Source organism: Rhinopithecus bieti, unplaced genomic scaffold (assembly GCF_001698545.2).
Source record: "Rhinopithecus bieti isolate Rb0 unplaced genomic scaffold, ASM169854v2 scaffold_27006, whole genome shotgun sequence".
In the NCBI taxonomy this organism is placed as follows: Eukaryota; Metazoa; Chordata; class Mammalia; order Primates; family Cercopithecidae; genus Rhinopithecus; species Rhinopithecus bieti.
Window position 1 is genome coordinate 4,132,922 of NW_016813373.1, and position 25,533 is coordinate 4,158,454.

The following is a 25,533-nucleotide window of genomic DNA, read 5'->3' on the forward strand; positions in this document are numbered from 1 at the left end:
ATACTGGAGGTTAAATAGTGGGATGTGTAACTGGACAAATGAACTGTTGATGCTTTAGGCTTTCTCTAGACTTATTTCTGCTCTTTCATTTTTTGCATTGAAAGTTGTTTAGGAAAAAAGTTGTTTAGCTATTTAATTTCTCAGTGAGATTCGTATTTATGTATCATAAAGATGAAGCTACCTCAATTATAAGGGAAATTTTGTTGTACTGAAACTTAATACATGGAAATTTTCAGTTTGGCTCAGTAGAGGTCTGTCTGGATTCTCAGGGTGACATAGGGGAAAGCATAAAGAAGGCTGAGTGCATTGTTCTCCAGACCTGCACTCTGCTTCAGTATGTATGGCTCTCCTTTGTCTGTTTTAGAAATAAATGAGATTTCTGGGTAAGCTTTCATTTAGGTTTCAACAAACTCTGCTACAAAATAAAAATAGAATATTTCAGTCATGGAACTAAATTTTATTTAATTTGCTTCTAGAAGTTTTTTTTTTTTGTTTTGTTTTGTTTTTTTTTTTCCTTCCTAAAAAGCAGACTATTTGTTTATTTGCTATTACAGTATGAGTTGGTGACAGTGCTTTCTTTCGGGTCCCTTCTTCCTTTGCCTAAATTAATAGTTATTTCAGGCTTTTCTGCGTTTTGAAACTTTCTGCATTCATGGTGCTTTGTTAGGATTCCCTCTGCAGTACAGGATCATAGTACATGATTACTATGGTTATTTTCAAAAAGTCAACAGTTCCTTCAGATTGCTTGGAAACAGTTGTGAACAATTAAGAGAAGTGGATATGACCCTGTAATAGATTTCCCATATAGAAGCAGAGGGCATCTTTAGTTCAGTGTGTTTCCACCAATTAAACTGTAATTGTACTCTTTCCTTACATGTTTAATCTTAGGGACTAACATGCAAACAACAATGTTCTCACACAAAACAAAACTCAACTTACATTCAATACAATTAACCAATAATTAATTTTTTCATAAATACATGGATTTTCAGAGAAGTTGCAGGGATAGGATTTTATGATCCAGGCCAACATATTTTTCATATCATACATTTTCAGCTTTATATTGAAAGTCATTCTAAATAGAAGTCCATGTTCAGAAATTTAATATGTTAATTATTCAACTTAGAAACTTCTGTGCTGGAATGATTCACCTGGGGAGGAACCATTGTTTACATACCCTATTTATTCCTTTTGGATTTCTGCACTCCACCTCTGGTCTGTGTCTTTCATTGGTTCTGGGGTGATTTTGGTTCCTGCTGTCACTGTCATATCTGTCTACATCAATGGAGATACTGATCTCCCTCTTCTCTTCATACTGAGATATGGAAAATATCCTTCATTTATAACTACGTGCAGTAAGAGCTTTCACTAAAAGGGATCCTTCCCTAAAGCTAGTGTAAGGTGATGGACTAAGCAAAAAAAAAAAATATATATATATTGATATATTATAAAGACAAAAGCGGTTCAGCAGTTTTTTTGTGCTAAACCAATCAAAAGATTAGCTGTAAAAGAAATCACATACCATATGGCTTATCTAGCTAATGACTGATTTCCCTTACCTTTACTCTCATGTTCTGGTATCTATTGCTGTATAACAAATCACCCCAAAACTTATTGGCTTAAAACAGTAACAACCAATTATTTGTTTTTCGTAATGTTTGGGGAGTTGACTAGACTCATCTTGGAAATTCTCACTTGAGATTTCTTGTGTAGCTACATTCAGATAGTGTCTGGAGATACCTCTGAGGCTGGCTGATGCTGCCTCTCAAGCAAAACGCCAATATGGGGCATCTTCATGTAGCCTGAGCTTCCTCACAGGCTGCAGGCTGGTTTCTAAGAGTGTCCCACAATATGAGGTGGAAGCTATGTTGCCTGTTTTGGTGTTGCCTCAGAAATCATATAGTGTCATTTCCCCTACAGTCACAGACCTGCCTAGGTTGAGGGGCCTGCCTGTTGATAGGAATGCCAGTGTTACCTTGTAAGAACATGTGGGATGAGAGATCTTGTGTGGCCATCTTAGAAAATACAGTCTCCCCTGAGGTCACAGCAGTTTACATCCCTCCAACTTACAAGACCTGTGCATCCCCAAGTCTTATCCCTTTATAGGATTAGGTTAAAGTCCAGAATCTCATTATTTGAATCAGGTCCAGGTGTGGTTGAGGTGAGGCTCCTTAGGTGTGGCTCCTTCAGCAGAGCTCCTTGAATACCATTCCTCTAGACGGGAAGTACTGTGAACTAAAGAGACACACTAATACCCCACCACCTACCCCGTAGTTTATAAATACTCTCAACATTCGTATTCCAAAAGGGGAGCACAGGAAATCACTAGCAATTCTACAATCCAGCCATGCACATGTTGCATGTACTTTATAAGGGCTCAACCTGACTGCCTGGCAATTATTCACCTCTGCTGTTGTCTCTGCTCTCTGGGCTCTTGGTTTTGGCTTCTGATTTACTTTTCTGTAAGAAAAGGAAGCTGCAGTTGAGGAGCCTCCTCAAGCTGCGTCCTTCCCGTAAAAGGTAGGGATTCCAAAGACCTTTTTCATTCTGTATTATTTCTGTCTCTTTTATTCCAAGTGGTAGTACTTTTGCCAGAACAATCCTGTAAAGCTATTTGTTTTCTATGAATCTTTATTGATATTCACTGTGTTAGACAAAAGTCACAACCACAAATCTCTTTGAGATAAACCACCCTCTCATCTTGGGCTCCGTTTGAACCTGTATGGGCATTGCTCTTAGGATTTTGTTTTATTTATTTTTAAAGACTGGTGTCTCACTCTATCATCCAGGCTGGGTTGCAGTGGTGCGATCATAGCTCACTGCATAACTCTCTTAGGCTGAAGTGATCTTCCCGCCTCAGCCTCCCTAGTAGCTGTCACCATAAGAATGTGAGAGGCACACAATCTTAAGACGCTTAAAAGGCCTTTTGTGTATCTGAATGATTCTAAGAGGCACTTTAGCTCTTTCTGAGTCTCAACAAAAGGTTTTACAGTAAAGCTATTGTCTTCATCTTTAGACCATGTTTTCCTGCCATTCCTGTTAATGGTAAATATTAAATAGTTCTTACACTGCTAAGTGAAGAAAATTTTGGAACATTTCCTACACGTATCACCAGATGTAGCCTACCACTCCTCTTCCTCTCTATACTCCGCTCTCCCTTTGTGAGGTCATCCCAACTCCTTCGTGCCCATTACTTGGTTCAGTTGTGAATTTTCAGCTTAGACTCCAAAAGTCTAAAACTAAACTCATAATTTATTTTATTTAATTTAAATTAAATTAAATTTAATTTTTTGAGATGGAGTCTCACTCTGTCACCCATGCTGGAGTGCAGTGGTGCAGTCTCGGCTTACTGCAACCTCCACCTCCCGGGTTCAAGTGATTATTCTTTCTCAAACTCCCAAGTAGCTGGGACTACAGGCATGTACCACCACGCCCAGCTAACTTTTGTATTTTTAGTAGAAATGGGGTTTCGCCATGTTGGCCAGGCAGGTCTCAAACTCCTGACCTCAGGTTATCTGCCCTCCTTGGCCTCCCAAAGTGCTAGGATTACAGGCATGAGCCACCGCGCCCGGCCTGGAAGTATTTTTTTTTGTTTAACATGGTTGATATACTTAAATATAGGCTATCTCTAGTAAATCTAAATTCTTGAAACTAAAAAATCATCCTTTTATGGCTTTAGAAGTTAGTGATTTAATGATGCTCTTCCTAATGGTGGTGTGCATGGAAAAGTTTTTTATTTAAGAGCATATGTGATTTGAATTTGCAAGATGCAAATACCAGACTCCAAGAAAACCTAAAAAAAGTAAATAAATAAACCCACAACAACCTGAACTGGTGCCACCTAACTGCTTTCTGTTTTTTCCTTTTTTTTTTTATAAAGCTACATCAATTCTAAATGTGTCCATTAGATCAAATTTGTTCAGGCTGGTCTGAGTGCAGTGGTGTTTACAACTAATTGATCACAGACAGTTACAGATTTCTTTGTTCCTTCTCCACTCCCACTGCTTCACTTTAGCCTAAAGAAAAAAACTGATTTTGTGTTGTCCATATTATTATATACTTGCTGAGTTTTTTGTCTTTGATCAGTTTTATGATTTATTTGATCAGATTTATGTTAAAAATTTCCTACTGTAATTGTGGGATTTTCAGTTTCTTATTGTAATGCTGTCAGTTTTTGCTCTGCATATTTTGAGGTTAAATCTTTCTGGTAAATTGATCCTCTTTGCTACTAGTGAGACTTTCTGCCTTTAAGTTTGTTTTGTTATATATTAATACTGCTAGACCAGCTTTTTGTTTTTATTAGCATTTTTTCTTTCCTTTATCGTCAACCATTTGGAGTCATTATTTTCTCTAGCTAGATTTTATCTATCCAATCTGACAATTTGTTTTTTGTTTGATAAGTAAAACAATTTATATATTTTTATTGTGATTATTGGTATATTGTATTTGGACTAATTTCTACTATTTTAAAATCTTTCCTCTTGTTTTTATTTTATTATTTTAATTTTTTTAAAGTCTAGTCAAGTGAAGCAGTGGGAGTGGAGAAAGAACAAAGAAATCTGTTGTAACTGGTTGTGGTCAATTAGTTGTAAACACCACTACACTTGAATCAGCCTGTCTTTCCTCTTTATCATACTTTTTCTTTGTTCTTTTTGCCTTTTTTTAGATTGGTCAGGATATACTGTTGTTGGTTTTTCTAATTCTCCTTTTTATCCCTCTACTAGTTTGGAGGTTGTACCTTTTGTTTGTTTCATTATTATTGTTACTCTTAACTTAATAAATGTGTGCTTGATTTATAAAGTCTAAAGTGTCAGTATTGTTCAGATCCTGAATATAGCAAGCATCTTAGAACACTTTGAGTTCTGATCTCCCTCCTCTCATCTTTCCTGTCTTTATTTTCTAGCATTATATAATGTTCCATGTTGTTTTAAATCACCACCCCTAATTATTTGTTACTATATAAAATAGTTTTTGTTGTGTTTAGCTTTGTCATGCTTATTTATCATGCTTTATTAGTTTTTTAAAAAATTTCCCTTGCTTCCTTCATTTTACTCGTCTTCTGGGATTCAGCTTCCTATTCAATGAAGCAAAATTTTAGTAGTTCTTTCAGTGAAGATCTGTTAATGGTAAATATTCTTATTCTGACTGACGTGTTTTTATTTTGCTTTCATTCTTGATTGATAATTTTGCTGGGTATGGATTCTAGATTGACTATTATTTTCCCTGAGTAGTTTGAAAATATAATTTTATTATCTTCTGTCATCTTGGAAATGGGAAGTCTGCTGTCAGCATATTGCTTTTTTGGGTAGCTAATGCCATCTTTTCTCCTGAATGCTTTCAAGATGTTTCTCTATATCTTTTATGTTTACAATCCTATCACACTGTATCTGGGTATGGATTTTGTTTTGTTTATCTCTCTTGAGATGTGGTATGCTTTTTTCAGTCTGAAGACACATCTTCAGTTCTGGAAATTCTCACTCTTCATCTCTCCAAATATTGCCTCTCTCTCATACTCCTTAATTCTCTTGTATGGAATTCCTATTCCTGGCTGTCCGCATTCTGTCAGCCATATTTCTTGACTGTTGTTTTTTTCATCTCTTTTATTCTTTGATGTTTCTTTCTGAATAATTTCCTCAGGCTTATTTTCTGATTCACTAAATCTCTACCCAATTAAAAAAAGTTTTGATCACTTAAAATGTACATAATACCTTTATGTTATTTTAAAATAAAAGGTGAAAATAAAAGGTGAAAGTTTTCTTTTCACCCTTTTACTTCAGCTCCCTGTTCTCCTCCTCAAAGCCAGCCAATATTAATCAATTTCATGTGCTGCCTTTCTCTTGTTTATGTTACCTGTTTTAAAGACAGACTACCCTGGAAGCTCTTTAATGGAAGGAAATATTTTGCTTTTTGATATATTCGCATCTCACACAGTAGTTAACATACAATCAGCAATCAATACGTGCAGGAATAAATAGAGAGGAAGAAACTACGTGGTCATTTGAATCTTCATACCATAATTGCAGAGTCATAGGTACAGAGTTTAGTCCCCAGATTTGCAAGTTTAGTAATTGTATTTTACCAGTTTACTGAGAACTTAGATTCACAATAGTCAGATTTGAACAGAATGAGGCTGATACATCAGAATGCCCACTTACTTTTATGTTGAGATTAGTAACTGCCAACTGAACCAAAATATTTATAAATTGAGTGACTTCTAGAGGGAAGTTTACACTGCAAACTAGATTACTATCAAAGTTTTCTTGCTGACTCCTGGGGACATTGACCTCAAGCTAAAGTACTCTCTTTTCTACTATAAAGCTTTATTTGCCAAATAGGGCAGCCTTTTTCCTATATAGGGAAATTCTTGTTCTTGATCCCTTTTTCTATGTAGACCACTTACTTCTTGTCAATTATGTCAGCTTAGTAAAGTTATCTAAAACATAATTGGACAGATTTCAAGATTCTTTATAGTACTTACATTACATTCGTATTTCCCTAAAGAGATACCCTGATGACCTTGATTAGAAGTGGATAGTCACTAAGGTTCTATCAGCAGTACGTGTGTAAGCCATCTCTTAGAGTGGGTATTAATCTAATCTGTTATACAGCAAGAGGCATGGGTGAGTACTTTAGAAATGCCGTGGAACTTACAAAGCGTGCTTGTTTTTAAGCTTAGGATGGGAAAGGAAAACAATGGTTATTTATTTTAGAGGATGAGTGCACATGATGGCTTAGGTAGTACCAAAGAGATGCTAAAGATATGGGAAATCATCCTGTAGCCCAAGGGGCAAATGTGATGCCAGAAATTTGAGGTAAAAACCAGGAAGGAGTCTAGAAGACACTGGAAAGGATTGGAGAACAAAGGATAAGGGTAGGTACAGGATGAGAGAACCCAAGACATTTATCTTTAAATGGTGCTAGAGTACTCATGCTTTTATTTTACTGGTCAATGGCTGTGCAGTGTAGGTAAATTAATCCAGTTTAATACTATAGAACTAGTAATGAGGATTGAAGAGGAGGAGTAGAAGGCAAAGTTCATGAGATTAGCTTCACAAATGTCAAGGAAAGAATAAGTTCCAAGAGAAAATGAATCTTTAACAGCATCATGCTACTACTGAGAGGCCAAATAAGATATGGTTTAAAAGTGTCCATTAGATTGAAAAACACAGAAGTCATTGGTGAATTTGGTGGTGGCAGTTTCATGAGAATGTTGGGGCAAATGTTAGATAGTAGGCCAAGGAGCGACTTGGAGGTGAGGAAGTAGAAATAGCAAAAGAACATAATTGTAGCTAGAGGAGATCACAAGGTCAAGTGAAAAGGTTGTGTTTATGAATATGTGTATTAGACTTATTTGGAAACACAAAGGGTCAAGTCAGTAGTATAAATGTTTCTTAGATTATACATGAAAAGATAAAATCATTCATAATAATATAAATACTAGAGCAAAAGTGATTCTGTAATAATGACACATGAAATTTTTCTTGACTCTTTCCCCACAGTAATTCTACGAAGTCTTTGGTTCCTTAAAACCTCCTTATTTTCTTTTATCAAGAAATTATTTTCCTTATTCTCCCTCCTTAAAAAAAATGTAATATTTAAAATTTTTAATTGTGGTAAAATGCATATAACTTACAGTTTATCTTCTTAACTACTTTTAAGTGTACAGTTTAGTGGCATTGAGAACATTCCTGCTCTTGTGCTACCGTCACCACTGTCTATCCACAGAATTCTTTTCATCTTGTAAAACTGAAACTCTGTAACCATTGCATGAACTCCCCAGTTTTCCGTCCACTTCAGCCCTTGGCAACCACCTGAATTTGACTACTCTAGGTACCTAATATAAGTAAAATCATACACTATTTGTTCTTTTGTGACTGGCTTATTTCACTTAGTGTAATGTTTTGAATATTCATCCATGTTGTGGTATATGTGAGAATTTCCTTCCTTTTTAAAGCTTACTATATTCCATTATATGTGTATATCACATTTTTTCACCATTCATGCATCAGTGGACCCTTAGTTTGCTTCCACCCCTTGACTATTGTGAATAATACTGCTATGAACATGGATAAACAAATACCTATTTGAGTCCTTGCTTTTAATTTTTTATGTGTATAGCCAGAAGTACACTGGACCATGTGGTAATCCTATTTTTAATATTGTGAGAAACTGCCATATTATTTTCCATCACAGCTGGCTGTGCATTTGAATTTCCAACAACAGTACTCCACATCCTAACCAACGCCTGTGATTTTATGCTTTTTTTTTTTAACTAGTAGTCATCATTATGGGTATGGGGTAGTATGTTGTGATTTGGTTTGTCCTGTTTTTATGAAAAGTCTAATATATAAAACTGTACACTTTCAAAGTTGATCAATTAAATGTGTATAATAAAAGGATTTTTCTTATGCTTCAAAATTTTTTTCCTCGAGGTTCTTCTAAATAGAACATTTCTTTAATGTTGTTGATGTATTGTCAACAGTCTCTGCATCTAGTGAGGTATGCTTGTAATGAGGCAGTAATAAGCTTGTGTCTGAGCCCTGATTGGGTATATTGAGATCTTAATGGCAGTATGAATAAATGGTGGAAGGATATGATTTTTTGTTTCTTTTACTCTCAGCTCTTATCTTCAGTTGCTCCTTCCTTATTAACTAGAGTGATCCTATTTGTCGTATTACAGTGGAAAAATAGTAGATACCTGATAGTGAGGTAGGATTAATCAATTAGAGAGGAACATTCATAGAGTATTAGGAGAATCGTGAGTATTGTGTAGATTTAGCTGGCACTATCTGGTTTCATAGAGGGCACAGGACTCATTGAGGACCTGTTTGAATCTCACTGGAGCCTCACTAAGTAGAAAAGAAATGAACCCATTTGTCATACTTGTTTCTGGCTCCCTTTGGTACATGGTTAATCCTGATCATAGAACTGGCCTCCAGCAGTACCAGCATCCTAAGTACTAAGATTATCATCCAAGGAAGCATAATGCTAGAAAGCAAAGCAAAGAAAGTATTTAACAACTGACTACTCAGTGAATTCCACATCATTCTCATATTCTGGGACATGCTCCATCTTGCTTCTAATCATGAGGTACATGGCTCCCCAAAGCTGGGCCACCAGTATCTGTGGATAGCAGCTGTATATTAGTTAGCTAGAGCCACCATAACAAAATACCACAGACTGAATGGCTTAAACAACAGATGTTATTTTCTTACAGTTCTAGAAACCGAAGTCCAGGATTAAGGTGCTAGCAGGGTTGGTTTCCTCTGAGGCCTCTCTCCTTGGCTTGTGCGTGGCTGACTATTCACATGATTGTTCTGTGCACATGTATCCTTGGTGTCACTTTATCCAAATTTCCTCTTTCTTTTTTTTGAGACAGGATCTCACTCTCTGTGCCCAGGCTGAAGTGCAGTGGCCTGATCTCAGCTCACTGCAGCCTCAACCTCCCCAAGCTCAGGTGATTCTCCTATCTCAGCCTGCTGAGTAGCTGGGACTACAGGTGTGTGCCACCACACCTGGCTAATTTTTGCATTTGTTTTGTAGAGATGGGGTTTCACCATGTTGCCCAGGCTGGTCTGGAACTCTTGGGCTCAAGCAATTCACCTGCCTCAGCCTTCCAAAGTGCTGGCATTACAGGCATGAGCCACAGTGCCGGGCCCAAATTTTCCCTTCTTATTAGGACACCATTCAGATTGTATTAGGGCTCATGCCAATGGCTTCATTTACTCTCAGTTACCTTTCTAAAGCCCTTATCTCCTAATAGATCCACATTCTGGGGTATTGGAGGTTAGGGCTTCAGCATACACATTTTTGGGGAACACAGTTCAGCCCATAACAACAGCCAATACCCAGTAACGACAACAACAAAAAAGTGCTGGATTTGAAGAAACTCAGAGTGTTGTGATGAACTCTTGGGGTGCGTTGTAGCTGGTGTTTTTCGGAATTTCCTTAATAATGATGTTAGGACCCCATGATCCCCTGGCCTAACTCTACCAGCTCATCTCAGATCACTTTGCCAAAAATGTCTCTTTAGTCATGAATGAGAATCCATCCTTCGCTTGCCCAGTATATCACAGAAGAGGCTTGAAAACACCTTATGTACATGGACTCATTAGCTAAGATAAGAATATGCTGTTTTGTAGACAGTTTTAAGATTTTTTGAAGATGGTTTCAACTGAGCACTAAACCAAATTAATGAGATGGATTTTTGATAACACAGGCTGTCTTTTCATCAGTCAGAGATTTCCAGATATTTCCAGTCCACTTCTCATGACTTTTCTAACAATAAATTGTGGCATTGATTTCAGTTCCCATAGATTGACCCAAAGTCACATAAAGATGAAACTGGGACTAGAATTTTACATATTTTACCCTGGCAGAAGATTGTATTAGGGCCCATGCCAATGGCTTCCTTTACTCTAAATTACCTCTGTAAAACCCTTTATCTCCAAATACATCCACATCTTGGGGTACTGGAGGTTAGGGCTTCAACATATCGATATTGGAGGAACACACTTCAGCCCATAACAACAGCCACCATCACAACTCAGCAAAGTTCAGTAATATGGCTGCAGCTAATTATCAGAGTATCACCTTTTACCTCTGGGTGTGCTCCTGGATTCTGGTAATGTGAAACAGTCTCTCCTCACCTAGTTGGTAGCCAGTGGGTAGGACATAGTTCCTATGTTCCCTCCTGTCCATAAAATATTTCACAGACTGGGTTCTCTACTGATAACACTGATAACAATCATGGTTTTGTTCACACTTGGCTCCTTTTTTTTTTTTTTTTTTAACCTTTTTTCCAATAATCAATAGGGATTAAAAATGTGGTTAAGTATATAGCAACATCTTTTGCCTTTCACTTTTCTTAATTTCTCCTATTGATGTTTATTGTCAATATCAGGACTAAGGAGAGAAGCCCATTACTATTCATATGAATGATGTAAAAATTCACTGCTGGAGATGCCTTACGAGAAGAGAACAAGTCCCCAAACAGCTTGAATTGAATGTTCATTTGGTTCTTAGTTGACAAGCTCTGTGATAATTTGTGGTGTTTTCAAAGATAAGAAATATAATAATGATAGTAGTAGCTAATATTTTATTGGCCAAGTATTGTTCCAAGTGTGTTAGTTATGTTAACTCATTTAATCATCTTAATAGCCCTGTGACATAAGTACTATTGTTGTCCCTGTTTTACAAATGAGAAATGAAGCATAGTGAGGTAAAATAAGTTATCTGATATCACTTAGCTGGAAAACAGTAAACCTCTGATTTTAACTCTGGCTGGCTGGCTCCAGAGAGACTGTGATCACAACCATTATATTATTATGTTTCAATGCTAATGAAGAAAATACAGGAGAGGAATAGGCTGGTGACCCAAGATAAAAGACAGGATTAGTTGAAGTTTTTATGGTGTATATCGTGTTTTAACTCTTCTGCAAAATTAACAGAAAGCTGTAGTATTTATTAGTATATTCTAATTGTATGTATGTTTATGTCTAACAAACATTAAGACATATAATCTGTTCTTTTAACTATCAAATGATATTTTCCTACTCTAGAATTGCTTTTAAGTTAATATTGAAATATTAGTCATTAAAATTACCTATAAACTGCTTCCTATTCCCACCACCAACTTAAAAAATAAAAGATTTCAGTATTCTGAGTAGATCAAATTTATATTCTGAACTTTGTCCAATACTGTTGGCAAAAGTTTTTATGTGAAGTACTTATATTTAATTAGTATAGTCAGCCTATAATGGTAATATGTATAATAACTTAAAAATTTATCTTTGAAGAAAAAAGGAAACATAAAGTTTTAAACATTTAATTGGCTTAAATTGTTAATGCATTGACATTTTAACATATAGTGGCATGTCTTGTTGGTCAAATCTAGGACTGATGGCTAGCCTGCCATTTGCATAGCGATTCCAGAATAGCTATAGAAAATGTATAATTTTTAGTTCTTACGTGAAATAAATAATCCCCCCTGAAAGTGCTCTGAGATCCAAGATTTTTCCTTAGTTTTCCTCATTGTGGATTGATAAATTTTTCCACTGAGTTTATCAGCAAACATAACTAAATTCATCAGCACAAAATCCAATTTGATATATTGCAGGCATGTCACTGTATTAAAGAAAGGAACAGAGCTTTGACCTCAGAGGGTCAAGTTGAATTCTGGTTCCATCACATTCACCGCTTGTTACCTAAGTAATAATTAGCCTTTTCTGTGTTGGTTCCTAATATGGAGTTGAAAGAAGTTGCTTTATTGAATATTAAAGAGGTTAAATGAAAGCATTTATTACAGTCCTTTCAGCTAGTGGATGTCAATAAATGATGTTTTTGTATCCTCAATAACAAGTAAGTGCTTCATAATATTTAAACTTTGACTCATTTATTAGCATGAGAAATAAAAGTGAGTTTTTATAAATAGAAACATTTCCACTTCTTGCAATTCCTTTTAAAACTTCATTTTTTCACACTCTCTAAAACTATTTTAAATATTATATTAATGTAAATCATTGTCTTGCCAGAGGGACCACAATTTATTCAGTTCTGTGGGTTGTAAGTTGTTATTTATAAATATCCAAGAATATATTTCACTTTTTTGAATTTCTAGAATTAAATATTAAACTGGAATATTTTAGATTTCTTTCCTTGTTCCTGAGTCTGCAACTTTATTTTTTCTAAATAGGAGATAAGTTTTATTTGAATTTTTAAAATTCAAATGGAAAATTTAGTCCATTTTAATGCATCATTTAAGAATTTTAGTCAGGTTATTCTCTTTTGTCTGTAAAAACTTGAGTGACGGTTTATCACAACCAGTTACAGATTTCTTCTCCACTCCCACTGCTTCTCTTGACTGGCATTTGGGGGAAAATTTTTTTTTAAACCTTGAGTGGCATGGTCTTTTTTTTTTTCTTAAAGAGATGTATTGATTTTTATCTGATATTGAGTTATATAGAAATGAAATTCGTTTAATTCAGATTAACATTAATGCTAATTGTTCATGGATAAATAGAATATTCAGAGTGCCTATGTGACTGAGTCAGGACGTCTAGTGAGTGTCAGTTCTGTTAACCAACTTGCTTTGTGGCTCTGATAAAGATAAAACAACTACATTAGTGTTTGAACATACATGAAATAATTTGCCAGAAGCATTTGATAAAAGGCAGCTTTTTTTTTTTTTTGCTTACATATAAAAGCAATACTTTAACTATTTTAAATGGACTTTATTTCATTTGATTTTGTAAAATAATTTAAAGGCAAGAAAATGGTGTTGGTTGTCCTTTTATTGGTGGGAAAAGTATGAGTCCTAGAATCAAACCCAAGGAGATTTGAATATTTACCACCACTCACTGTGTAATCTTGGGCAAGTATCTTAAAATGTTGGACCTTGGTTTCTACATCTGAAAAGTGATTATTATATAACAGCTAATATTTATTGAGTATGTACTGTGTGCGCTGTGTTGTGCTAAACACTGTAGATGCATTACTTAATTCGTACGGTAACTTTATGAGGTTAACACTACTTTATCCCCATTTCACAGGTAAGGAGCCGAGATACAGGAAAGCAGGCAACTTGATCAAGATCGCAAAACCAAATTTAGGGTGTTAAAGCTGGGCTACATAATTAAATTCAAGGAGATGGTGTATGTAAAGCAGGGTCAGACTTATGTGTTCAGTAACTCATTATGTGTTGTTATTGATGCTGTCGTAAAGGAAACCAGAGCATATCCAGCTGTGAGCTGCGGATTACATCCTGCTTCAACATCTGTTTCCAAAAACTCATTCCAGAATTTAAGAGTGAAATTTTAAGATTATAAAACACTTGAGGATAATGGACCATGTCTTATTTTTAAAATATTTCATAGCTTGATATGCATTTGAGCAAATATGCGTTTAATATATACTTAATGTGATTGTTATGAATTTCTTTTTAAATGACAAATGTGAATATATTTATAAATTTAAAAAATGGCCATTGTCTAAGAAATATTTTCCCCAAGGGCTAATTTCTTGATTCCACCATTCTTTTAAAGAGTTGCCATTGAAGGGTGATTTTAGGACTTTCATTCAAAAAGCCTTTTGTCTTCATACTGGTATAAGAAAAAAAGAATGAGAAAACTTTAGAGAAGGCTGACCTCTCAAGAATTTTTGTGTGGGGAATTACTAAGGCATTTTCTCTATTTTATTTTCTGTGTATTTTCAACAAGCTGTATTTCTAGTGAGTAAAAGTTTGCAATTTTTTGTGCCAGGCCACATTCCATTCTCTCATATTCAGAGTTCATAGGATGTAATGAAGTCTAAATTCAACCCCAAGTTGACTGCATTTTAATAAAGTTGTTTAGTCCATTCTGGGCTCAGTTTACCTCCAACCATCTTTCAAAATAAAGAATTTTATCACATATCCTATAATATATATCCTTGTTTTAAAAAGTAACATACATAGTTTTTATCTGATTATAAAAGTAATATATCTGAATGACAGTGAGATCCCAATAAGCCTTTTTTCATTAGAATACAATTCTGTGATATTTTGTGAAATAACTATTTACATTTAGAACAAATTACTTCTTTCTTAGAAACTTAAAATTCCTGTGTTTCTTAATCTATTTACAAGTAGCCATTGAAAAGTTGGAAGAGATGACCAAATGGACAAGAATGAGATATTTTTCTTCCTTTATTATCTCCCTGTGTCTGGTCAGGATTTATTTCTTTCATGTTCTCTTTAGAACTATGAGGCTTTGGGCTACTCTGGATCGTTCAGCGTTGTATCCAGGGGCCCAGGTCTCAAAGAATTGTTGAATGAGAAAATAAAGAGTCCCTTGTTCTGATCTGGGCATCTTGAGTACATATTTTACATTTTTATTTACTCATCAAATACACTGTGAGGGTTGGACGTTATTCACTAGAGTTTGTCTCATCCTCTGGAGTCTAATATAGTATGTTAAACTTACTAGCCTCTTAATATAGAACATCTTGTTTTATCTAATTTTCTCACCCTCTTTTATGGACAGTTCAGATTATTTCTAAAGCCATACAAAAGAATAGGTATAAATTATTCCACATGACTGATAGTTTGTTTTCACTTGGTTATCAAGTTAGAACACACTAGTTTGTTTCCCATTGCCTTTCTAAAGGATTGGTTTAACTTATCTAGAGAACTTTGTCTTCATGTTTTAAGCAAATTATGTATGGATCCTTCTCCATATGTATTACCCAAGCAAATTATGTATGGACCCTTCTCCTTATGTGGTATTCCTCAGGGCTTTTTTGGGGGGTTGAAAGGTTTTTTTTGTGTGTGTGTGTGTGTATTTTAAAATTACTTGTTGGAAGAAAAACTTTTTCTATGAAATGGTATTCTTATGGAGGTTGTTGTATATTCTTAAAGATGTTCTGTATGTATGCCCCTCCAAGGGACCTTTAAAAATCTGACTATGTCCCGAAAAACAATTTATAAAAGCTCTCCCACAAGTATAATAAAGGCCAAATAGTCTAAGGATATAATTAAGATTATTGAGAACAGTTAATTATCAAGTCTGACAGAATCAAGTATTGGCAAGGACATAAAGACCCAGAGACAGTGTTAAAAGCCATTAGGAATTTAAAAATTAACCAAGGTGGCTTGATTTCTCAATGTTTATATTATAAACATATATTATTCTCATTATATCAATGTTTATGTATTTTATGGCTTGAAACTACAGATGGTTTCCAATTTATAATGGTTTGTTTTAGGATTTTTCAATTCTATGATGGTGCAAAGCATTTAGTACAATCCTTGACTTACCATGGGGTTAGGGTTATCTTCTGATAAACTCGTCATAAACTGAAAATATTACAAGTCAAAATGCACTCCTACTTAGGATGTTTTCAATTGATGATGGGTTTATCTGGGTATAGCCCCATTATAAGTCAAGGAGCATCTGTATTAGATGATGATGATAGTTGTTACTGTCACTGTTATAATTGACATATACTATATAGTACTTGCTGTATTCCATATGCTGTTATAATGACTTTTCTTCTAGTAACTCATTTAATTCTTGCAGTAGCCCTATGAAGTAGGGATAGTTATCCTAATTTAACAGATAAGAAGATAAATCACATAGAAGTTGAGTAACTCCCCAGAGGTCACACAGCTAGACAAAGCTCACACAGCTGAGGCAGACAGTACTCACAGGCACTATACTGTACCAAAATGACAAGCTGGTTTACTTCCCTTTTTTTTTTCCTGAAAAGAAAAACAGTATTCATGCTGAAAGGATGGAAAAAATATTTAGTATAAGAAAATGAGAATTAATACTTTACTACTAGAAGGAAAAATATGTTCTTCCCTTCTTTATTTTTATGGCCTGGTGCTGTGGCTCACACCTATAATCCCAGAACTTTGGGAGCCTGAAGTGGGAGGATCCCTTGAGCCCAGACATTCGAGACCAGCCTGAGCAACATAAGGAGACCTCATCTCTACAAAACTGATTTTTTAAAATATTAGCCCAACTTGGTGGCGCTTGCCTGTAGTCCCAGCTACTTGGGAGTCTGAGGTGGAAGGATCGCTTGAGCCCAGGGTATTGAAGCTGCATTGAGCCGTGATTACACCACTGCCCTCCACGCTGGGCGACAGAGGGAGACCTGGTCTCAACAAAATAAATTTTAAAAGTTGTTTTATTTCTGTTTCTGTCATTTGTTATTTTTTTGTAAATAAGTGTTATCTTCAACAATTTATATAATCTGTTGATTTTTCGTGGAGCTGTAGGCTGATAGTTCAAGCAATGTTATTTGAATTTAATCAAGATCTTTTATTAGGATATCTTTTAAGTGGCTGATTTCATCAGTTGTCTGTCTGGACTGGTTGAACATTTCTGTGGGAAATACTCAAGCTTTGTCTGGAGCTTAACAGATATGAAGTATAAATGCACTTCACATTTCTATCTATGCATAGACTGTATAAATGCACTTCATATTTCTATTCTATGCACAGACTGTATAAATGCACTTCACATTTCTATTGTTTGAGAAATCTGTATTATTGTAACTTAAAATGTGAACTATAACTTCATGTGTAAGAATGCTTATAGTTGTTGATTAATTGATGTTATAAGTATGAATTTAAATAAGCAAAAACATTTTAATAAGTTGACCTGTGTTGAATTAAGTTTCTGGTTTTATAATTTTAATTGATTTTTAAAAATATTATAAACCTTTAAGCTTATCAAACTGTAAGTTATCTCTCATGGTATGGGTATGTTTTGGGAGAAAGTTCAAGGTCTTGGTTTTTTCCGAAATCATTTATTCCCCCCCCCACCTTTGTTTTTATTTTATTTTTTAGGATTTTGGCCCCAAACAGTAATTATCAAGATGTTGAGACCCTCTATAACTTCCTAATCAACTATGAGGTATGGGAAATATTTTTAAATATTTATCACATTTCTACTTTAAACAAGTTTTAATGTAAATAAACATAGTAGGAGTTCTAAAACATAATGATATGCCATTTAATTGATATTTGCTTTAAATTATTGAATGCCATAAAAGTTTGTCAGTGACATATTCTTTTTTTCTCCCTTTTAAAAACCTATATTTAAGGTATATAGCATGATGTTTTGATATGTTATACATAGTGAAATGGTTTCTGTAGGTAAGTAAATAAACATATCAATTATCTCACAGTTACCCCTTTTTGTGTGTGTGACAAGAGCACCTAAAATGTACTCTTTTAGCAAAACTTTCGAATATAATACAATCTTATTAACTATAGACCTCGTGTTGTATGATCTGTAGGCTTGTTCATCCTACATATCTGCAACTTCCTATCCTGTGACCTACAACTGTCCATTTCCTCCCCTCCTCCCTGCCAGTGACATATTCAATTTTTTCTTTCATTCCCTAAGTAAAAATATGAGAGTCCTAAAATAACACACTTTCTCCAGTGCGAAATTGTTTCTCATCAGGGGTGCTACAGGCATTTTGGACAGGTCAATTCTTCGTTGTGTGGATGTTTAAAATGCAGGATGTTTAACATCCCTGTACATCAGGTACTAAATGCCTGTAGCTATCCCAGTTGTGACAACCAAAAGTATTCCATCTCTCCATCCAACTTACATACCCAGAATACCTCAGAAAGGAAGAACTCCTGGTTGAGAAATACTTATTACTGGAAAGAAAAGCTATAATTTAGTTTCCTTTATAGTGGCAACATAAACCCTGGAGGCAGAACTAAATGAGGCTTCAGTGTATTTTGTAAATTAACCTGCGTGCTCTCCTCATCATTACTGAACCGAAGCGGGTATTCTGTTGATTGTCAGTTTCTAGTTGCTTAATGCCCTTTGTTCATGTTTCCTCTAACATTATTACTTTCAATTTTGTGTGTGTATGTGTTTAATTTTTAAAACATTCTAAATGAAGGAATGTGGCATATATTCAGGTCTCACATTTCTTATGAAGTCAAACTCCTTTAAGTATATTTCTTCACTTTTATTCCTAGTTAGCTCTTCGTAACTTTTTGTGTGCCACATCTTCCATTAAGAAGCCAGTGATTAAGAACACAGACTCTGAGGTCAAACTACCTGTGCTTAAATGTTGGTTCTTCTACTTATTAACTAGGAAGAGTTATTTAATTCTCCTTGTCTCAATTTCTTCATCTGTAAAATGAGAGTAACAATAGTAGGTAAATTATTTGTATTCTGCAAAGATTCAGTAATGTAAAATATGTAAAGTGCTCCAAACAGTACCAGGCACAGAGTGAGTGTTTCATAAGTGTTAACTAGTCTTGACCAGGCTCGGTGATTCACGCCTGTAATCCTAGCACTTTGGGAGGCTGTGGTCAGTGGATCGCTTGAACCCAGGAGTTCATGACCAGTCTTGGCAACACAGCGAGACCCCATCTCTCTAAAAAACAAACAAAATTAGCCAGCATGGTGGCATGCACCTGTGGTCCCAGCTCCTTGGGAGGCTGAGGCGAGAAGATTGTCTGAGTCCGGGAGGTCAAGGCTGCAGTGAGCCATGTTCATACCACTGCACTCCAGCCTGGTTGACAGAGCAAGACCCTGTCTCAAAAAAAAAGGGGGAGGGTGATGGTTAACTAGTTTTATTTAAGCAACCAATGGTGTTTATATGGGCTTTGTAGGAGTCAGCCTTAATTCAGCCGGGAGCCGTGGCTCACATCTATAATCTCAGCACTTTCGAAGGCCGAGGCAGGTGGATCACTTGAGGTCAGGAGTTTGAGACCAGGCTGGCCAACATGATGAAACCCCATCTTTACTAAAAATACAAAAATTAGCTAGGAGTGGTGGCGAGGGCCTGCAATCCCAGCTACTCATAAGGCTGAGAGGCAGGAGAATTGCTTGAACCCAGGAGGCGGAGGTTACAGAGAGCCAACATCGTGCCGCTGCACTCCAGCCTGGGTGACAGTATGAGACTCCGTCTCAAATAAATAAATAAATAAGAGCCTTATTAATTCTTTATTACCACGTTATATGATTATTAAGAGAACTTCCTCTTTTGAGATGATTCATATAATTATTTCATCTTATTTTCTGAATTGCTGGAGAATTGCTTGGACCTGGGAGGTGGAGGTTGCCGTGAGCCGAGATTGCACCACTGCACTACAGCCTGGCTGACACAGTGAGACTCTTGTCTCAAAAAAGTTAAAATACTCCGGGCACAGTGGCTCATGCCTGTAATCCCAGCACTTTGGGAGGCCGAGGCGGGCAGATCATGAGGTCAGGAGTTCAAGACCAGCCTGGCCAACATAGTGAAACTCTGTCTCTACTAAAAATACAAAAAAATTAGCCGGGCATGGTGGTGGATGCCTGTAATCTCAGCTACTCAGGAGACTGAGGCAGGAGAACGGCTTGAACCCAGGAGGCAGAGGTTACAGAGAGCCAAGATTGCGCCACTGCACTCCAGCCCTGGCAACAGTGTGAGACTCCGTCTCAAATAAATAAGTAAATAAATAAATAAATAAATAAGAGCCTTAATTCTTTATCACCACATTATATGATTATTAAGAGAACTTCCTCTTTTGAGATGATTCATATAATTATTTCATCTTACTTTCTGAATTTCAAATCAAAACATTAAGTCTAACAAAAATATATGTGTGGAACTGGGCATGGTGGCTGTAATCCCAGCATCTCAGGAGGCTGGAGGTGGGAGGATCACTTGAGGCCAGGTGTTCAAGGCTGCAGTGAGCCATGATCATGCCACTGCACTCCAGACTGGGTGACACAGCAAGACTCCAGCTCTAAAATATATATGAGCAATAGGATTTTAAAATTACATACGCTGGAAAATTCTGGGGCATAGTTCTTTATAATTTAGTAGTTTCTATTGCCAAGAGTATTAGAAGAAAGTACCTAACTTATTAATTATAAGAATATATGGATCTGTTGCTTGATGATATCTTGTGATATAAACAAATTTAAAAATTAAAAAAGAATATGTAGATCTAAGAATCATATATATATATATGTCAGATATATATATAATATATATTAGAGACAGGGTCTTAGTGTGTTGCCCAGGCTGGGGTGCAGTGGCTGTTCACAGGCACAGTCATGACACACTAGATCCTTGAACTCCTAGGCTCAAGCAATCTTCCTACCTCAGCATCCCAGGTAGCTGGGACTACAGGCACACACCATTGTGCCTGACTGATTCACAGATTTTTAAAATCATTTCTCTTAAAAGAATTACTTTTCCTACATCAGTTACTACATTGGATATATTTGTCTAATATAAAAAACAATGGTAGGACTGTCTAAATCTTTTAAGGAATTTGACTATTTTTATACTTTTCCTTTGCCTTTTCTTGAATTTCTAAATTAAAATAAGCCATTTCTAACATCTGGCTTTTATTGTAAGTAGCACAATTAAAAAGTAATGATACCCATTTCACAATTCACTTTATAGTCACAACTCTAATGTGTGCTAACAGTGGCATCTTTTAGCTATTTTTTCCCCTAGAAATTAAAATTGTTCATTTAACCATGGAGGTGATATTTAACAGTTGTAATTTCAAATGTCTCAATATGGGTAAGTGAAAATGTCTTCGTAGTCAAAATTAATTAATATGGTGAAGCAGACCATCATGAGACTGTGCTTCAGTTTTTCTTTATTAGTAAAGTAACTACCTACTTTGTAAATTATCTACTGTAACCTGGAATTATGTCACCTTTATACTTCCAGCTGTGTTCTTGGATAAATGTCTAAATGTATGTGGATGGTTGCTTTTACAACTAAAGATAAATCTAGATATTTTTTTAAACATCTATTAAAAGCTTAATATAAATTATTTTATATTCGTATTTAACAGATTCAAAGTCAGTTTTTCAGCTGATTTTTCTCAACAGTTGATAGAAAATGGATCATTCCCTTCATCCTCTGACCAAATATCTGCAGTGTGTTGACATTTGGTGGCCTGTGTTCTGATACATTGTAGGTCCCGGAATGTGTGGCTATGGTGAAAATATCAGCGGCCCTTAGGAGAAGGCAGAACATGTAAAGAAGGAAGAAGTGGACTGGTTGATAGTTTCAATGAATATTTTATAATATTTTTAGAAGATTCTTTTAATAAAAATTGTGGTAAATTGTATACCAATTTCATATAATCATTAAATATGATATCAAATATTATATAAATACTAGTAAATATATAAATATATGCTAACGTTAAGCAAAATATCCATATTATATTCATTTAAATATTTGAAAACCATATATATGTGTGTGTGTATATAAATATATAATTTTTTTTTTAAATAGAGACAGGGTGTCATATGTTGCTCAGGCTAGTCTCAAACTCCTGGGTTCAAATGATCCTCACACCTTGACCTTCCAAAGTGCTGGAATTACAGACGTGAGCTGTTACATCTGGCCAAAAAACTGCATATTTTTAAACTTTCAGTGAATGAAACATTTTCTATACAAATATGGTAAACTTTCTATGAAAACATTGAAGAAAGTCATGGAGTTTTTACCAATAAGCAATACATTGAATCATATAGAAGACTTTTATGATATGAATCTTTAAATTAGTAGTAATTAAATCAGGGTGGTATCATTCTTCCTCACCAAAAAATGCATGCCAGCTAGCAACACTTAGAAATATTTTTTTAAGTAAATTGAATAGAAATTAGCCTATTGTTTCCTTTTACTAATTCTAAATTTCTGAAAATTTCGGCAATATGCTATTTGTTATCTGATCAAAATAATTTTTCTCTGCAAGTTTTCAGATTCTCCCTTGTAGATAAATAGGAATATTGTCTAAATCTATAGTAAGTTTCAAGAAATAAAAGATTCCTTCACTGTGTCTTCCATATGTGTGCCACAGCTAGTTTTTATATGATGAAATATTTTTATATTTGTGGTATTATAAATTATATCTCTGAATTATAGATATTTATTAACTTAAACCTGTAAGTTTAAACATGTAGACCCCAATAATCTGAAAAATATATTTCTTTAGAAAATGTCTATAAATAAGACTTTTTCCTAAACCAGATAGAACTGTCTGCTGTTTATAATCTTATTTGTGTTTTTCTGTCCATTTGATCTCTACTATGTCTAGATCCATCTCACCTCTGCTGGTTCTACTAACAGATTAAGTTGTAACAGTGGGATTCATATTTTTGCACACAGTTCCATGTTAGCATTATGGTCATTGCACTTCTTATTGTTACCGTTTAATCCTTTTTATGCAGTAACTAGAAATTTGAACTTTCCTCTCAGAATATGGGCTACTCTAATTTTGCTGTCATCACTCATTTTATTTAATATAATTTTTAATAACTGTATCTTGGTTCCTTTCAGGTAAATAAAAATGTCAAATTTACTGCCCAGGAACTTTATGATTGTGTCTCTCAGACTGAATATAGGTAAGCCATATCTATACATAGATAGAAACCAGTGTAACAAGCCTTTCCATATACAGCAGCACTTGGTGGTGGTGGTGATGTGTTTTTTCATTGTCTTTTCACTACACTATGTTTTTTTAACTTTACTAATATGAAATATTTCCTACATACAAAAAGGTCATGTGTTGTGTGTTTATCAGCTGTAAGGTTTGAAGTGGTTCTCAAATTTTTTGGCCTCAAGATTCTGTTACATTTTTTAAAATTATAGAAGATCCCAAAGAGCTTTTCTTTATATGGTTCATTATCTAGCTATATTTGCTGAATTAAAACTTAGAACTGAAAATTTTTAAATGTTTATTAATTCATTAAAAAACAACCACGTTAAGATAAATAACATATTATGAAAATATTAAAAGTAACATTGTTGTACATTTTTGCAAATCTTTTAATGACTGACTTAATAGAAAGCAGCGGGATTCTTATAACTGCTTTTGCGTTCAATCTGTTGTGATAAGCATGGCTGGATTGCTGGAAAACTACTGTTCACTTTTGTGAGAACAAGAGTGCAAAAGACAAATCACATCTTAGTCTTTATTTATTTGTTTGTTTATTTTTTTCTTTGAGATGGAGTTTTGCTCTTGTCGCCCAGGCTGGAGTGCAATGGTGCGATCTTACTTCACTGCATCCTCCGCCTCCCAGGTTCAAGCGATTCTCCAGCCTCAGCCTCCTGAGTAGCTGGGATTACAGGCACCCACCACCACGCCCAGCTAATTTTTTATATTTTTGGTAGAGACAGGGTTTAACCATGTTGGCCAGGCTGGTCTTGAACTCCTGAGCTCAGTTGATTCGCCCACCTCAGCCTCCCAAAGTGCTGGGATTACAGGCATGAGCCACCGCGCCCAGCCACATCTTAGTCTTTTTATGGAAATAGCTTTGACTTCTTTGACCTCGCATACCCTCTGAAAGAGTCTTAGATTCCCTGTGGTCCCCAGACCATGTTTTGAAGAACGACTGATATAAAAAATACCCATCTGCCTACCATTCAACTAACAAACTTGAATTTTACCCATTTCTAGCTGTAATCTCCCTTCTATTCTCTCTCGAGGGATTGTATCTTTATAGTTCTCATCTTTTTTTTAATGGTCTTACTGAGTATTATAACAAAAATATGTTGATTTATTTTGCTGATTTTTGAACTTAAATATATCACACTATATACTTTTTTCCCCAAAATAATTTGTTTTATAGCACTCATACATAACAAAAGGGCAAGTATTATAAATCCAATTCTTTTTTTTAATCTTCTTTTTTTTATTTTTTAATGAGACAGGGTCTCACTATGTTGCCCAGGGTGGTCTCGAACTCCTGGACTCAAACAATCCTCCTGTCCCGGCTTCCCAAAGTACAGGGATTGATTACAGGCATGAGCCACCATGCCCAGCCACAAATCCAATTCTTATATACACAGGGTATAGTTGTGAAGCCTTTGCTGTAGGCTAAATGTGTACCCTCCAAACTCATACATTGAAATCTAATCCCCAGTGTGATAGTATCAGAAGATGGGGCCTTTGAGAATTGGATTAGTGCCTTTATAAAAGAGATTTCAGAGCATTAGCTAATTCCTTCCCTTCTGCCATGTGAGAACACATAGAAGGCACCATCTGTGAGGAAGAGCACCCTCACCAGACACCAAATCTGCTAGTGCTTTGATCTTGAACTTCCCAGCTTCCAGATCTGTGAGAAATTTATCTTGTTTATAAGCTGTCCGATCTAAGATATTTTGTTATGGCAGCCTGGACAGTCTAAGATATCCTTCTAATTCTAGGCCCAGGCAAATTTATAAGGAGCTAAAACTGTTTAGCTCCTTCACTGTTGCCTTCCAATACCCTCCACCACTACATATGCCATTTTAGCTTAACATCAGGATTCATCCATGTTGATACATGGGGGAGTGGTTGGTTTTCAGTGAGTTCTATTATAACACGACACGTGCATTTGTAAATGTCGCCACTGCATTGTATAGTCATGCAATAAAAACCACAAGGCTTATGGGAAAAATCAGATTAGGAGCATAACACTTAACCTCATTTGGGACACATTTTTAAAAAGATAGGAACTTAATAAAAGTATCACTAAACCACAGTTCATTTGCTATTTATAACTTACATATGTACCTGTGTGGCTACAAAATATTATGAGCAGGCCTAGTGACAAAATTAACTAGGAAAATGCTTCTATTAAAGCTCCAGACTGATAAATTTGTTGGAGGATATCAGATGTAGGATTGATAGTCATACATAAATGTTTCAACACAACTATGAAAGTTCACCAACTCATTAGATCAAAATAAGTTTTTCAAGAAAATCGGAAGCCATTTGGCATATACAAATCTGTTATAGTTGGGGGAGAAAATGATTTCTTGCCCTAATCTTCAGATTATCAGTGAATTGGTTGTACTCGTATAGATTTTTACATATAATCCACAAAGTATTGTGTGAGATGTGTCAAAAACATAACATCTTCCAACTTTAGCCATATTTTTTAGTGTAAAAAGCCTATTGTAGATACATGGAGGCCACATTCTCTTAAAGCATGATCCTAGTAGACGTCTAGAATTATTTTGATTTTAGCATACTTTTGGAGTAGTTAGCAGGGTTTTTACTGGGGAGAAGTT

General features: G+C 35.4%; 1 protein-coding gene across 1 annotated transcript in view; it reads left to right on the top strand.

Moving 5' to 3' along the window:
* Positions 1-25,533, top strand: part of SWT1 (SWT1 RNA endoribonuclease homolog) — a 139,966-nt gene that overhangs the window by 102,119 nt on the left and 12,314 nt on the right. The window contains 2 exon segments of the mRNA XM_017848065.1: positions 17,333-17,399; positions 22,816-22,880. Coding sequence (XP_017703554.1) covers positions 17,333-17,399; positions 22,816-22,880 — 132 coding nt within the window.